Here is a 12,209-nt window from a genome sequence, read left to right on the forward strand (position 1 = left end):
CTTCTCAGTGTTAATATGGAGAATGAATTAACTTGATATGCTCTCCTAGCTCTAGAATCTGATTTTAAAAGATTTTTCCAATTGTTGTCTCAAGTATTACATTTTGGGGGTGCCTCTCTGGCTCAACTGGTGGAGCGTAAGACTCTTGACTTCAGGGTTGTGAGTTTGGGCCCCATACTGGGTGTCAAGATGACTTAAAAATAAAATCTTTAGGGGCACCTGGGTGGCTCAGTGGGTTAAAGCCTCTGCCTTCGGCTCAGGTCATGATCCCAGGGTCCTGGGATAGAGCCCCACATTGGGCTCTCTGCTCAGCGGGGAGCCTGCTTCCTCCTCTCTCCCTGCCTGCCTCTCTGCCTACTTGTAATCTCTATCAAATAAATAAAATCTTTTAAAAAAATAATTAAAATCTTTAAAAACACTTAAAAAATAAAAAAAAAAGGTACTACAGTCTTGACTAAATTGTAGCTAACGACCAGAAAAATGTTCAAACAGTAACAAAAAAATACCATATCAATACAAAATACTCAAACTAATATGCAAGTAATAAAATAAATCAGAATGGAAAATAACCCCAGAGCAAATCATGCTCTACAGTTAGATGAAGATTACAAGGAAAATCCTTTGAAATGCATATTCAGTCAGATGAGGGTGAGGATTCCAAATGCAATGCTTTAAGTTTACACAGTCTGGGGATATTTCCTTTACTCTTCCTAGAGGCAGAGTTTGGTGTCCAAAAGAAAATGAAATCCTAAACTTGTAGAAAGCATAAATTTGAATATGAAAATCATCTGTCTACACCAAAATACTCAAAATACTGGACAGGCAGGAAACAAAGAAATAACATGGCCTTGTATAGGACTTAAAAAGGTCTAAAAGATGGCCAACATCCTTAAGTTCCAAAGCTAACTTCTTACGACACTGAGTAAGGATCGACAAAGATTTCATGCAAAGACAGGGAGAAAAAGTTGCATATTCTTAGATTTCTTTTTCAAAATTAACTTACATCATTACGTATAACTTCCCTGGAATCCGCTAATAAGTCCATCAATCTTGAAACACCTAGAACATATAACCATGTGAAATACAATGGTTTAATCAAAATACAAATGATTTAAATTATACAATTTATTAACACATCAATTTCAGTTCCCCTCTTTAGGTATGAGGCTCACTTTTAAATCAAAATTATTTAAGGAAGATGAGTCACTTACCCATGGGACTGACTAAAATAATTTGCTGCACCTGAGGTCCTAGTTGTTTTAAAAGAGAAGTAAGAAGCTTCACACCAGGCCAGCGCACATGGAAATCAAATTCCTGCAATGTAAGAATTTAAAATATTTAAAATCTGTAATTTACATATTTAAGAAAAACATTTTTTCAACTAATAGTGGTGCCAAAAACTACAAACATAGTTTAACAAACTTTAAAAAAGTAACTTGAAAAATAAATAGAAAACAGTTAATATAAATTGATTAAACTTTTCCTGACTAGGTAAAATAAAAATACATATAAGCAGACAATATTTTAACAAATTATACAGTCCTTAAAACATGCATGTGAATCTCTTGCAATGATACAACAAATTTCATGACCTTAAAAAGGTATAGTATATGTTGCTTCCTCAACACCCAAAAAGACAAAAAAAAAAAAAAAAGCTTATTAAGATGACAAAAATAGCAAGATTCTTTATTTACCTCCAACAAAGATAACAGCAGAGTGACATTTTCCGGCTGCTTAATAAAAATTTCTGTAAACTGGCTTCCCAAATCCTCACTCTGTCTTGTGGAATTTTCTTCTGTAATATTCAAAGATAAAGTACTTCAATATGATGCTGTTATTATAAAGTATCCTTTTTGTTGAGGGGCTAAGCAGAAATGAGAATTTTCTTAGAATAGTATGGCTGGTAATAATAGCACAGTTATGCTGAAAAGATTATCCTTAAAATAACTTTCAATATCATTTAAATAAATAGTTATTCTTTAAATGCTTAAATATGGGGCACCTGGGTGGCTCAGTGGGTTAAGCCTCTGCCTTTGGCTCAGGTCGTGATCCCAGAGTCCTGGGATCAAGGCCCACATCGGGCTCTCTGCTAGCCAGGGAGCCTGCTTCTTCCTCTTTCTGTGCCTGCCTCTCTGCCTACTTGTGATCTCTGTCAAATAAATAAATAAAATCTTTAAAAAAAAAATGCTTAAATATGATATTCAGGGGCGCCTGGGTGGCTCAGTGGGTTAAAGCCTCTCTGCCTTTGGCTCAGGTCATGATCTTGGGGTCCTGTGATCAAGCCCTGCATTGGGTTCTCTGCTCAGCAGGGAGCCTTCTTACCCCTCTATCTCTGCCTGCCTCTCTGCCTACTTGCGATCTCTCTCTGTCAAATAAATAAATAAAATCTTAAAAAAATAAAAAAAATATGATAGTCAAAGAAAAGACATCTAAATTTTCACATCTTTTCAAAGACATTTTTAGGTTAAACTTCTAATTAGGGTACAAAGGAGCTTAGTAGGGGGTATAGCTCAGTGGTAGAGCATTTGACTGCAAAGGAGCTTAGTAGAGTGATGGAGATATTCTACCTCAAATACGATAGTGATCACACTATGGCATACATATGCCAAAACACACAGGATTATATAACCACACAGAGTAAATTTCACTGTGTATAAATTATACCCAAAACCAGCCTCCCCCCAAAATATTATTGAACACAAAGTCCTTGTTGACTGTTAGTGTTGCTGTGTTAAATGATTTAATTACAAAATTAAACCAATCATCTGCATATTATTATTTTCTCAAAAATATCAACATATATATACTATAAATTGTCAATAAAATCAGAATTTGATATTTACTTTTACATTTACTCCTTAAAAGATTTTATAATTGTCCTTAAGACTCAACAGTCTTTAGATTAAACTATACATTGTTTCAATATCAAAAAAATGTAAAGGACCACTAAAAACTGAAGCGATGATCACCAAAACAAATTACCATTTAAAATCTGCCTATGCTATATATTCAACTTAGAGACGGCAAATACACTACTCCCCATACCCTCCCCCATGCCACACAACCAACCCTTTCCTACATATTGTTCCTGGGCAGTGACTATAAACCAATGGAGCTGGCAGTCAAGCTTCCTCTAACAGTCCTTTTCTAATGTGAGATTTTTAATATTAACATACTTTAGAAATGGAAAAAACCCAGCAGATGATAGGAAAAGCAAAGCAATCCAACAGTGACAGTGATAATCACATCTAATTATTTGTAGAAAAAAGGAGAGCAAAAGTAGAAGTGTTTTTCCATCCTAAGTACCCACATATGCCAGTTTACCGTTCAGAAACTCTAGGAAATATTTCTCTTATCATCTCGTGTCAGTAAAGAACTAAATGCTTTTGGGCCTTGAAATTACATTGCTTACAAAATACTTCAGCTTTAAAAGGATTATTCTGGCAGCTGTGCTGAGAACAGAATGTCAGGGGAACAAGGAAAATAGGGAGACAATAATCAACATGACAAAAGGGAAGCAACGATCAAAGAAAGCAGTAAAGATGGCTTAGACCTCAGTGGTGGTAATTTTTATGAAATTTACTGTTTATTGAGATGAAAAACACTGTGAAGAAGCAAGCTAAGAGTACAGAGGGAGTTTCATTTTGACATAAAGATTTGAGCGGCGATATCAAGTAAGCAGTTGGACAAACAAGCAGTTTGGATTGGAGATACATAAGAGTGGTAAACATAAATGATATTTAAAGTCACAAAACTGGATGATAAAGAGCATTTATAAAGTACTCCCAGCTAACATCGCACTTAATGGTGAAAGACTGAATGCTTTCCACCTGAGATCAGTGAAGAGGCAAGAATACCCATTTGACCACTTCCAGTCAACTCTGTACTGGTCATCTTTGTGCCATAAGGCAGAAAAAAGACAAAAAAAGGCATACAGATTGGAAAGGAAGAAATAAAACTGTCTTTATTTACAGGTGACGTATTTATGTAAAAAATCCTATGAACTCTATAAAAAAGCTATTAGAACTAGTAAGTGAGGTTAGCCAAATTATGGGATAAAAGGTCAGTATACAAAATTAACTGATTTCTATATATTAGCATATACAGAAATTGGCATATATTAGAAACTGAAATTTTTTAAAAAGTACCACTTAATTTTTTTTTAAAAGATTTTATTTATTTATTTGACAGACAGAGATCACAAGTAGGCAAAGAGGCAGGCATAGAGAGAGGAGGAAGCAATCTCCCTGCTGAGCAGAGAGCCAGATACAGGGCTCGATCCCATGACCGTGTGATCATGACCCGAGCCAAAGGCAGAGGCTTTAACCCACTGAGCCACTCAGGCGCCCCAACAGTACCACTTAAAACAGCACCAAAAATTATTAAAGATTTAGGGATAAATTTGACGAGATATATAAGAATTATGCTTTGAGGGAGCACCTGGGTGGCTCAGTCGGTTAAGCATCTGCCCAGGCTCAGAGTCCTGGGATTAAGCCCTGCATCCGGCTCAGAAGGGAGCCTGCTTCTCCTTTTCCCTCTGCCTGCTGCTCCCCTTACTTGTGCATGCTCGCTCTCTCTCTCAAATAAATAAATAAAATCTTAAAAAAAAAAAAAGAATTGCTTTGGAAACTCCAAAATGGTACTGAAAGACATTAAAGGAAGGCCTAAATAAATATATCACTGTGTTCTGATATTAGAAGGCGCAACAGTGTTAAGATGTCAGTTTTCCCCAGATCAATCAACAGGCTGAACAGAATCTGAATCAAAATCTCAGTCAGCCTTTTTTGTTAGAAATTGACAAACTGATTCTAAGATTGATAAGGGAATGCAAAGAACCTAAAAGAGCCAAAAGAACTTTGAAAAACAACAAAGCTGGAGGACTTACATTTCAAAATTTCAAGAGTATAAAGCTACAGTAGCAAGACAGTATCCTATTGGATTGGCAAAATGACAGACATACAGACCAATAAAATACAAAGTCCAGAAACAGACCTATTAGTTCAAAATGGATCACAGACCTAAGTGTAAACTAGAAACCACAGACCTAATCACAGAAGTTAGAACTACAAAACTTTTAAAAGAAAACACAGGAGAGAATCTTAGTGATTTTAGGTTTGGCAAAGATTTCATAAATAGGAAACAGTCTAAATTACAAAAGAAAAAATTAATAAAGTGGATTAAAATTTAAAACTTTTGCTTTTCAAAATACCATGTTAGGAAAATCACAGACCAGAAGAAAATATTTGTGAAACAAACACGGCAAAGGATTTATATTTAGAATATATAAGGAATCCTTACAACTCAAGTATAAGATAAAAAAAAGAACAGTAAAAATGAACAGAAGATTTGAATAAACACTTCACCAGAAGAAAGTTATATGGAAGACCAAAAGAAAAAAAACACATGAAAAGTTGTTCAATATTATTATTCATTACAAAATTACAAATTAAAACTAATGTGAGATACTATCTCACACCTATTGGAATGGCTAACATTTTAAAAGACTGACTGTATCAGGTACTGGAGAGGATGTGGAGAGCCTGGAACTCTCACATATTCTCACACACATCCCAGTGGGCATGTAAAATGATACAACTACTTCGAAAAAAGTCTGGCAATTTCTAATAAAGCTAAACACATGCCTATTATATCCCTTAGACATTCTGCTCCTGGGTATTTACTGAAGAGAAATGAAAACACAGATCCGCACAAAGACTTGCATATGAATGTTTACAAAAGCTTTATATGTAATAGCTGAAAACTAGAAACAACCCCAAATGCCCTCCAAGGGAGCAATGAACTACAGAATACCACTCAACAATTTTTGAAAAATGAACTGTTGACATAAATGGGGCACCTGGGTGCCTCAGTGGGTTATGAATCTAACTCTTGATTTCGGCTCAGGTCATGATCTTGGCGTCGTGAGATGGAGCCCCACCTTGGGCTTGGAATTTTCTGCCTCTCCCTCCCCTTCTGCCCACCACCCCCATCCCCCTCTCCACCCCACTTAAACTCTCTCACATGCATGTGTGCTCTCTCAAATAAATATATAAAATAAAATCTTTAAAAAAAAAAGAAAGCTGTTGTGAAGGAGAAATCCGAATCAGGTTTTTATTAGAGTGGTGTAAATATGGTGGAGAATAAAAACTCAACCATAGGGGCCAGGCAGTAATATATGAGTGAAGCGGGCTGGGTGTGAGACAACAGGAAGGCTGGAGAGTGTATGCCCTACCGAAGGGAAACAGCAACCGACTGCCAAGTGTGAATGCAGGCCCAGCTGTCATCGGTCCTCGGGTTTTTTAGAAAAAATCTAAAATCCAAAATCTCATGTGAAAGCTCCCAATTTGTAATACCAGCAACTTATTTAAATTATTTTAAATATTAAGTGGGTCAAACAACCTTGCTTCTAAGACAGACAATGCCCTTGGGGCAAAAGATCGTGACCTCTAGAGAAAAGCTCAAAATAAAAGTATTGACATTTAGGAGAATATTATTAAAACTAATCTAAAAGAGAAAGGGAAAAAAATACACAGACTTAGTGAATTCTTCCTATGAAATGTTTTTTAAAATGCTGAAAAGTTTTTATATGGATAAACGTAAATAACTGAACTATGGGTTTAAGCTTTGGTCAGTATTTCTCAAAATGCCGGACAGTGTGGCATGTTAGTAAGTATCTGATGAAATCAAGAGCCTTTGTCCAAATGTATGTGGATTAAACAAAGCTGAACAGGTTTCTTTACGGCAGAATTCTCAGCACTTAATGTACTAATGTATATCTTGTGATGCTTCAGAGGGGAATATATAATGTTTTGTTTATTTAACTATGGGCTCTTTTAATATAGAGGACTCTGGGACTTTTGTGCCACACTTTAAGGAATGCAGGTTTAACCCAAGAAAATATTTAATTTAATGTCTGCATTGAGCACAAGCTAATAACTTGGCAAGAATAAGAATTAATACATCTGATTTGTTCTGTAGTTAAACTATATCAAATACTGTAGCTTAACAGGATATAATTAAGATCTATGTTTTGAATCGAACTAGTAAAATATGATCCTGTTCCAACGATCTATGATTCCTTCTGTTTTAATATTGTTGATTTTAAAAAAGTGTTAGTAAGATAAACTCCACTTCCTTTAAGTTATAGTCATAACATAGCACTTCTGAACTTTATTGTAGAGCCCTGTAAAAAATTAGCTAAGCAATTAAAGTAACATACAAAACTATTTTGATATAGCAGTAAATTAAGCTATTTATAGTAATTTACATATAAGCAGTTTACATAAGCCAACTACTATACTAATTACACCTAAAAGCTATAAACCAAAATTAAATTCATGAGAAATTATATTTATTTAAATGTAAGCTGAGGTATGAGACAAGTAAACCATCCTCTCTTATCCAATATACTTATTTTAAAACTCCTAGAGCTAAGTCTAGTTTTTTTACATTGTATAGATTATATTATGTACTATATGTTACACTTATATAGGCTGTAAAAGTATTGGCTCTTTAGTATAAGATAAATGAAAATGTAAGAACGTAATGGTCCTTTGTTACTATAGTGAAAATAAGTCTAAGATAGTTATATCAAATTCAAGATTGCTTTTTTAAAGTCCTTATTATATACACCTCTGGAAACATTTTAGGCCTATTTATATGATTGGCTTTCAAAACACATGTATATGTATTTTTATTCTTCAAATGTTTATTTATAATATCTCTAGAAATTGTAAATTTTTAATTTCTCAAGAGGTATAAACAATATTCAAAAAGATTTCTGAGAGACACCTGGGTGGCTCAGTCAAGACTGACTCTTGATTTTGCCTCAGGTTATAATCTCAAGGTTTCGAGACTGAGCCTGGCATTGGGCTCCAGGGTGGGCTCTGTGCTGGGCCTGCAGGCTGCTTAAAATTCTCTCTTCCCCTTTGCCTCTCTTCCCCTCCTCCTATAGTCACACATGCACTCTCATGTGCTCTCTTTCTCTCTCTCAAAAACAAAAACAAAAAACAACACAAAGAAAAGCCACAAAAAACAAAAAAATATTTCTGGACCTTCTCTTCGGAATTCCATTCCATATCAAGGTCATAAACCATATTACAGAGGACAAAACTGCTCCACAGAGAAAGATATTCTAGTAAAAGTTGTCCTAACTCACAGTGAAGGAATATCACTGTGAATATTTTGCACTGTGCTCAATTAAACAAGGACACCTGTATTTTTTAATGTTTCTCTAAATCCTCTTTAAACTAGTTATGTAAATTACAAGATTAATGAAAGATAATCTGGTCAGAAAAACAACTACAATTTATTAAATCAGAAATTTAACAAACCAGAATTTAAATAACAACTTGAAACCCAAAAAACCAAACCAAACCAAACCAAACAAACAAAACCTATGGGATACTTAGAAAAAAGTATATTAAAAAATACTATTGGGGCACCTGGGTGGCACCATCGGTTGAGCATCCAACTCTTGGTTTCAGCTCAGGTTGTGATCTCAGGGTTGTGAGATCGAGCCCCGTGTCAGGCTCTGCACTCAGTGCAGAGTCTACTTGGGAGTCTCTCTCCCTCTGCCCCTACTGCTCATGTTCTCTCTCTCTAAAATAAATAAATAAATCTAAAAAAAAAATGCTGTTATCCTACTTGCTAGATGATATTATGTAAGTTACATGTTTCTGGGCTTCTATTTTCTCACCATTAATTAGTTAATTAATTAATTAATTTTTCTCATATTTACAAAAGAGAAAAATACCACCTACCTCACAAGATGCTATGAGGCTCAAATAAGACAGTGGACATGAAAGCACTGTAAATTTTAAAGCTTTATACAAACATGATGAAATAATAATAGAAACAACAATGACTAATCTCTATCACCCAGCAAGGAAACCAGCTTATTATCACAAGAGTAAAGGCATCATGATTTGGTATTTTCTGCTTTCAAACAAGGGTTTCAAACATCACAAAGGTAAGGCTATCCATTTTAGTGAGTGAGTTAGCTTCTCGTTAAGTACAGTTAATTTTGTTATGCACCATTTTAAACCTACTTTAGATAAGACTATTCCCCTCCTCATTTTTAAAAAGTTAAGGGGATCTCAGGAAAAATGGCAAAACAAAATAAAGTTGGTTACTTTAATTATGAGGAAAAGAAATACTAATGTTAAAAATAAATGAAACTTAAAACAGACCACCAGAAAAAGTTAAGACAATATATTGGTGAGTTCTATGAATTAATACAAGAAATGTCATTAACCAGACATTATCGTGCTTGCATTATTTTAAAGGGACAATATCAACATGTAAGTATTCTCTAAACTGGAATATCTTCCAGTTCTTGCTGAATACATGTAAAATGTATACGTATACATACAGATGTATACATATTCAAATATTTTATATAAACCGCCTCAAAAGTTTTCTCCAAGAAGGACACAAAAAGTAATTTGTATGGACTGTCCTGCTAGAGAAAAAGCTTGAACATTGTTAAAAAATATACTAGAATATTTTCTGTGTTCTGGATAATGAACAGACTTAGTAACCATGGAAAAAATAAATAGCAATACAAGATTATCAAATATTTCCCTTTAATTAGGGAATTCTTACACAGTGAAACAAATCTCTACATTTTTTACCAGCCAGAAGAAACATCACTTGACAGTGTCCTTTTATATTACCAGAAATTATGCCTAAAAGCATCATGCATAAATGCAATCTTTTACCTTCAACATCATCTGAAAAGGTAGACAAAAATAAATAAATAAAAAGTAGGTGATGAAGAAAATAGTTTCTATGTAGTAGTATTCACAATAAAATAAATAAGAGCTTAAAAATGTCAAATAATATAATCTCTTAGAAGAAAAGGCTCATTCATTTTATTCAAAATCTGAGATAGCTTAAAAGAGATACAGCAAGCATATACTATATATTCAGGATTATGAGAGAGATTTATCATTAAATTAATGGATTATAAATATCCCCAAGGTAAAAAACTCTAAAATAAAGTTCATAATATCAGCTAAGAATTACCTTTTGATGAAGCAATAGAGAAAAAGTATTAATAATAGAAATGAAGGGCATATTTCTCAATATCTAGATTTTTTTTAAAATTGTTCCTTCAGAATAAATAAATTTTCAGAACAAAGTTTAAGTTCCTATTTTAATCTTCCCTGGAAAAAGTGATCCTACTACTGTTTCCCCAAGAACTGTTTATCTTGTTTTATCCAAAGAATCTTTTTTGGATGCTGAATTAAAAATAAAGAGCCCAAACACATAGAGACAAACAAAAAATTGGACTCTAACTATAATTATAAAATTATAATGAAGAAAAACCACATAACTAAAAATATTGCTGCTAAATGAGTCTTTAAAACACAAAAGTAAAAGAGCTATATTTCTAATATTAAACAAACAAAAAAGAAATATCTTTTATTGTAATGTGTTCTAACAAGTGTGTTGCACCTGGTTTTCTCATCTGAGAAATAACTAGAAGATAAATGTCTTTTTCTTCAGAGTGCGTTCTTGTGTGCATTGTATTTAAGTGTTGTTCAGTGAGTGACAGCATCTTATTCCATGGGTACCAAATCATGTTTACTAAAGATTTTTTTCAGGGTACGTGGGTGACTCAGTCAGTTTAGCATCTGCCTTCCCCTCAGGTCATGATGCCGGGGTCCTGGGGGTCCTGGGGATCAAGCCGCATTTCAGGCTCCCTGCTCAGCAGGAAGTCTGCTTCTCCCTCTCTCTGTGACCCTCCTCCCCACTTGTGCTTGCTCTCTCACATAAATAAATAAAATCTTAAAAAAAAAATATTTTCTGACCTCTGAGAAATAAAGTTGTTAGCTATCACAGAGAAAGAAAAATTTAAGAAAAATGGTATTTAAGTCCAAGAAATTGTGACCATTCGACACGACCCAGTTTCAAATGTTCCTATTACTGGTATTCTGTGAAGTTAGGACCTATATATATTTCCTCTCTATTTTTATCATAATAAAGTATACACAAACTTATAATTATCTATATTTCCTTATAATTTGTCTACTTAGAATTTTGAAAGATCTTATAATCTAAATTAAACTTCTAAAATGCAAATACGCCCACCTTTTCTGGCTGTCTAGAATAATGAAACACCCACTATGTCCTTCAACAGCCAATCTGGTGTGAAGAATGCATTCTTCAACGGCATTGTCAAATGTTACTTAATGAGTATGTTTTTATAATATATAGAAAGAAATGTATATAGATTTCTAGTTAAGTATTTCACATACTGACAATAAAGATGACAGACCACCTTATTTTATATATGCAAGTAAAGTGAAACAAAAATAGGAAAATTCACACCAAAGTGTGTGAATTTTGAACTTACTTCTATCATTTCACATCAGACTAATGTAAAAAAACTTCCTAAATTTAATAAGTTGTTGCTCTTTATAAGTTAACAAAAGTCCTATGTTAAAAGTTTAAGTATTTATTAAGAAAAACCCCCTCTAATTTCACATTGTTCACCAGATAGTAACATATAAATAAAAGTTTGTTTTTTAATAGGCAAAAATGATTCATTTAATATGAAATTACTAATATTCATACTACCTAACTAAAATCAAATACAAAAAGAGAACAAAATATTTTATAGAGGCGCGTGGGTGGCTCACTCAGTTAAGCTTCTGCCTCTAGTTCAGGTCATGATCCCAGGATCCTGGGATCGAGCCCCACTTTAGGGCTCCCTGCTCAGCGGGAGGTCTGCTTCTCCCATTCCCTCTGCCTGCTCATGCTCCCTCTGTCGCTCTCCCACTCAAATAAATAAAATCTAAAAAAGGAGTACCTAGGTGGTTTTATAAAAAAGGGGTGCCTGGGTGGTTCAGTCAATTAAGTGTTTTTTTTTTTTAAAGTAGGCTTGACGCCCAGCATGGAGACTCATGTAGGGCTTGAACTCACGACCCTGAGATCAAGACCTGAGCTGAGATCAAGAGTTGGATGATTAACTGACTGAGCCACCTAGGTGCTCTGTTAAGTATCCAACTCAAAGAGAGAAAGAAAGAAAGAAATGGAATTTTATAAAAAAGAACACTCTAATTCTACCTCCAAATAACATACAAAGCAATCATTTTAAATATATTTTTCTGGAACTAAGCCTATATCTTTCCTTACTACTTAAAGAAGAAAAATACCCTTATAAATAAATTTATAAAATAAATTCAATTTTAAAACCAGCA

General features: G+C 34.0%; 1 protein-coding gene across 5 annotated transcripts in view; it reads right to left on the bottom strand.

Moving 5' to 3' along the window:
- The window catches only part of USO1 (USO1 vesicle transport factor), a 90,342-nt gene that overhangs the window by 42,376 nt on the left and 35,757 nt on the right, over window positions 1–12,209 (bottom strand). For 3 of the 5 annotated variants that reach the window (XM_032838681.1, XM_032838513.1, XM_032838839.1), the window contains exons 5-8: window positions 9,723–9,734; window positions 1,695–1,795; window positions 1,212–1,314; window positions 1,004–1,059 (exon numbers count right to left, since the gene is read on the bottom strand). In XM_032838681.1, the coding sequence (XP_032694572.1) occupies window positions 1,004–1,059; window positions 1,212–1,314; window positions 1,695–1,795; window positions 9,723–9,734 (272 nt within the window). The remainder of the gene's footprint in view (window positions 1–1,003; window positions 1,060–1,211; window positions 1,315–1,694; window positions 1,796–9,722; window positions 9,735–12,209) is intronic. The other 2 variants (XM_032838599.1, XM_032838766.1) reach the window with 1 other exon arrangement.

The sequence above is a fragment of the Lontra canadensis genome, unplaced genomic scaffold, assembly GCF_010015895.1.
Source record: "Lontra canadensis isolate GAN:19392208 unplaced genomic scaffold, GSC_riverotter_1.0 scaffold1, whole genome shotgun sequence".
Classification (NCBI taxonomy): domain Eukaryota; kingdom Metazoa; phylum Chordata; class Mammalia; order Carnivora; family Mustelidae; genus Lontra; species Lontra canadensis.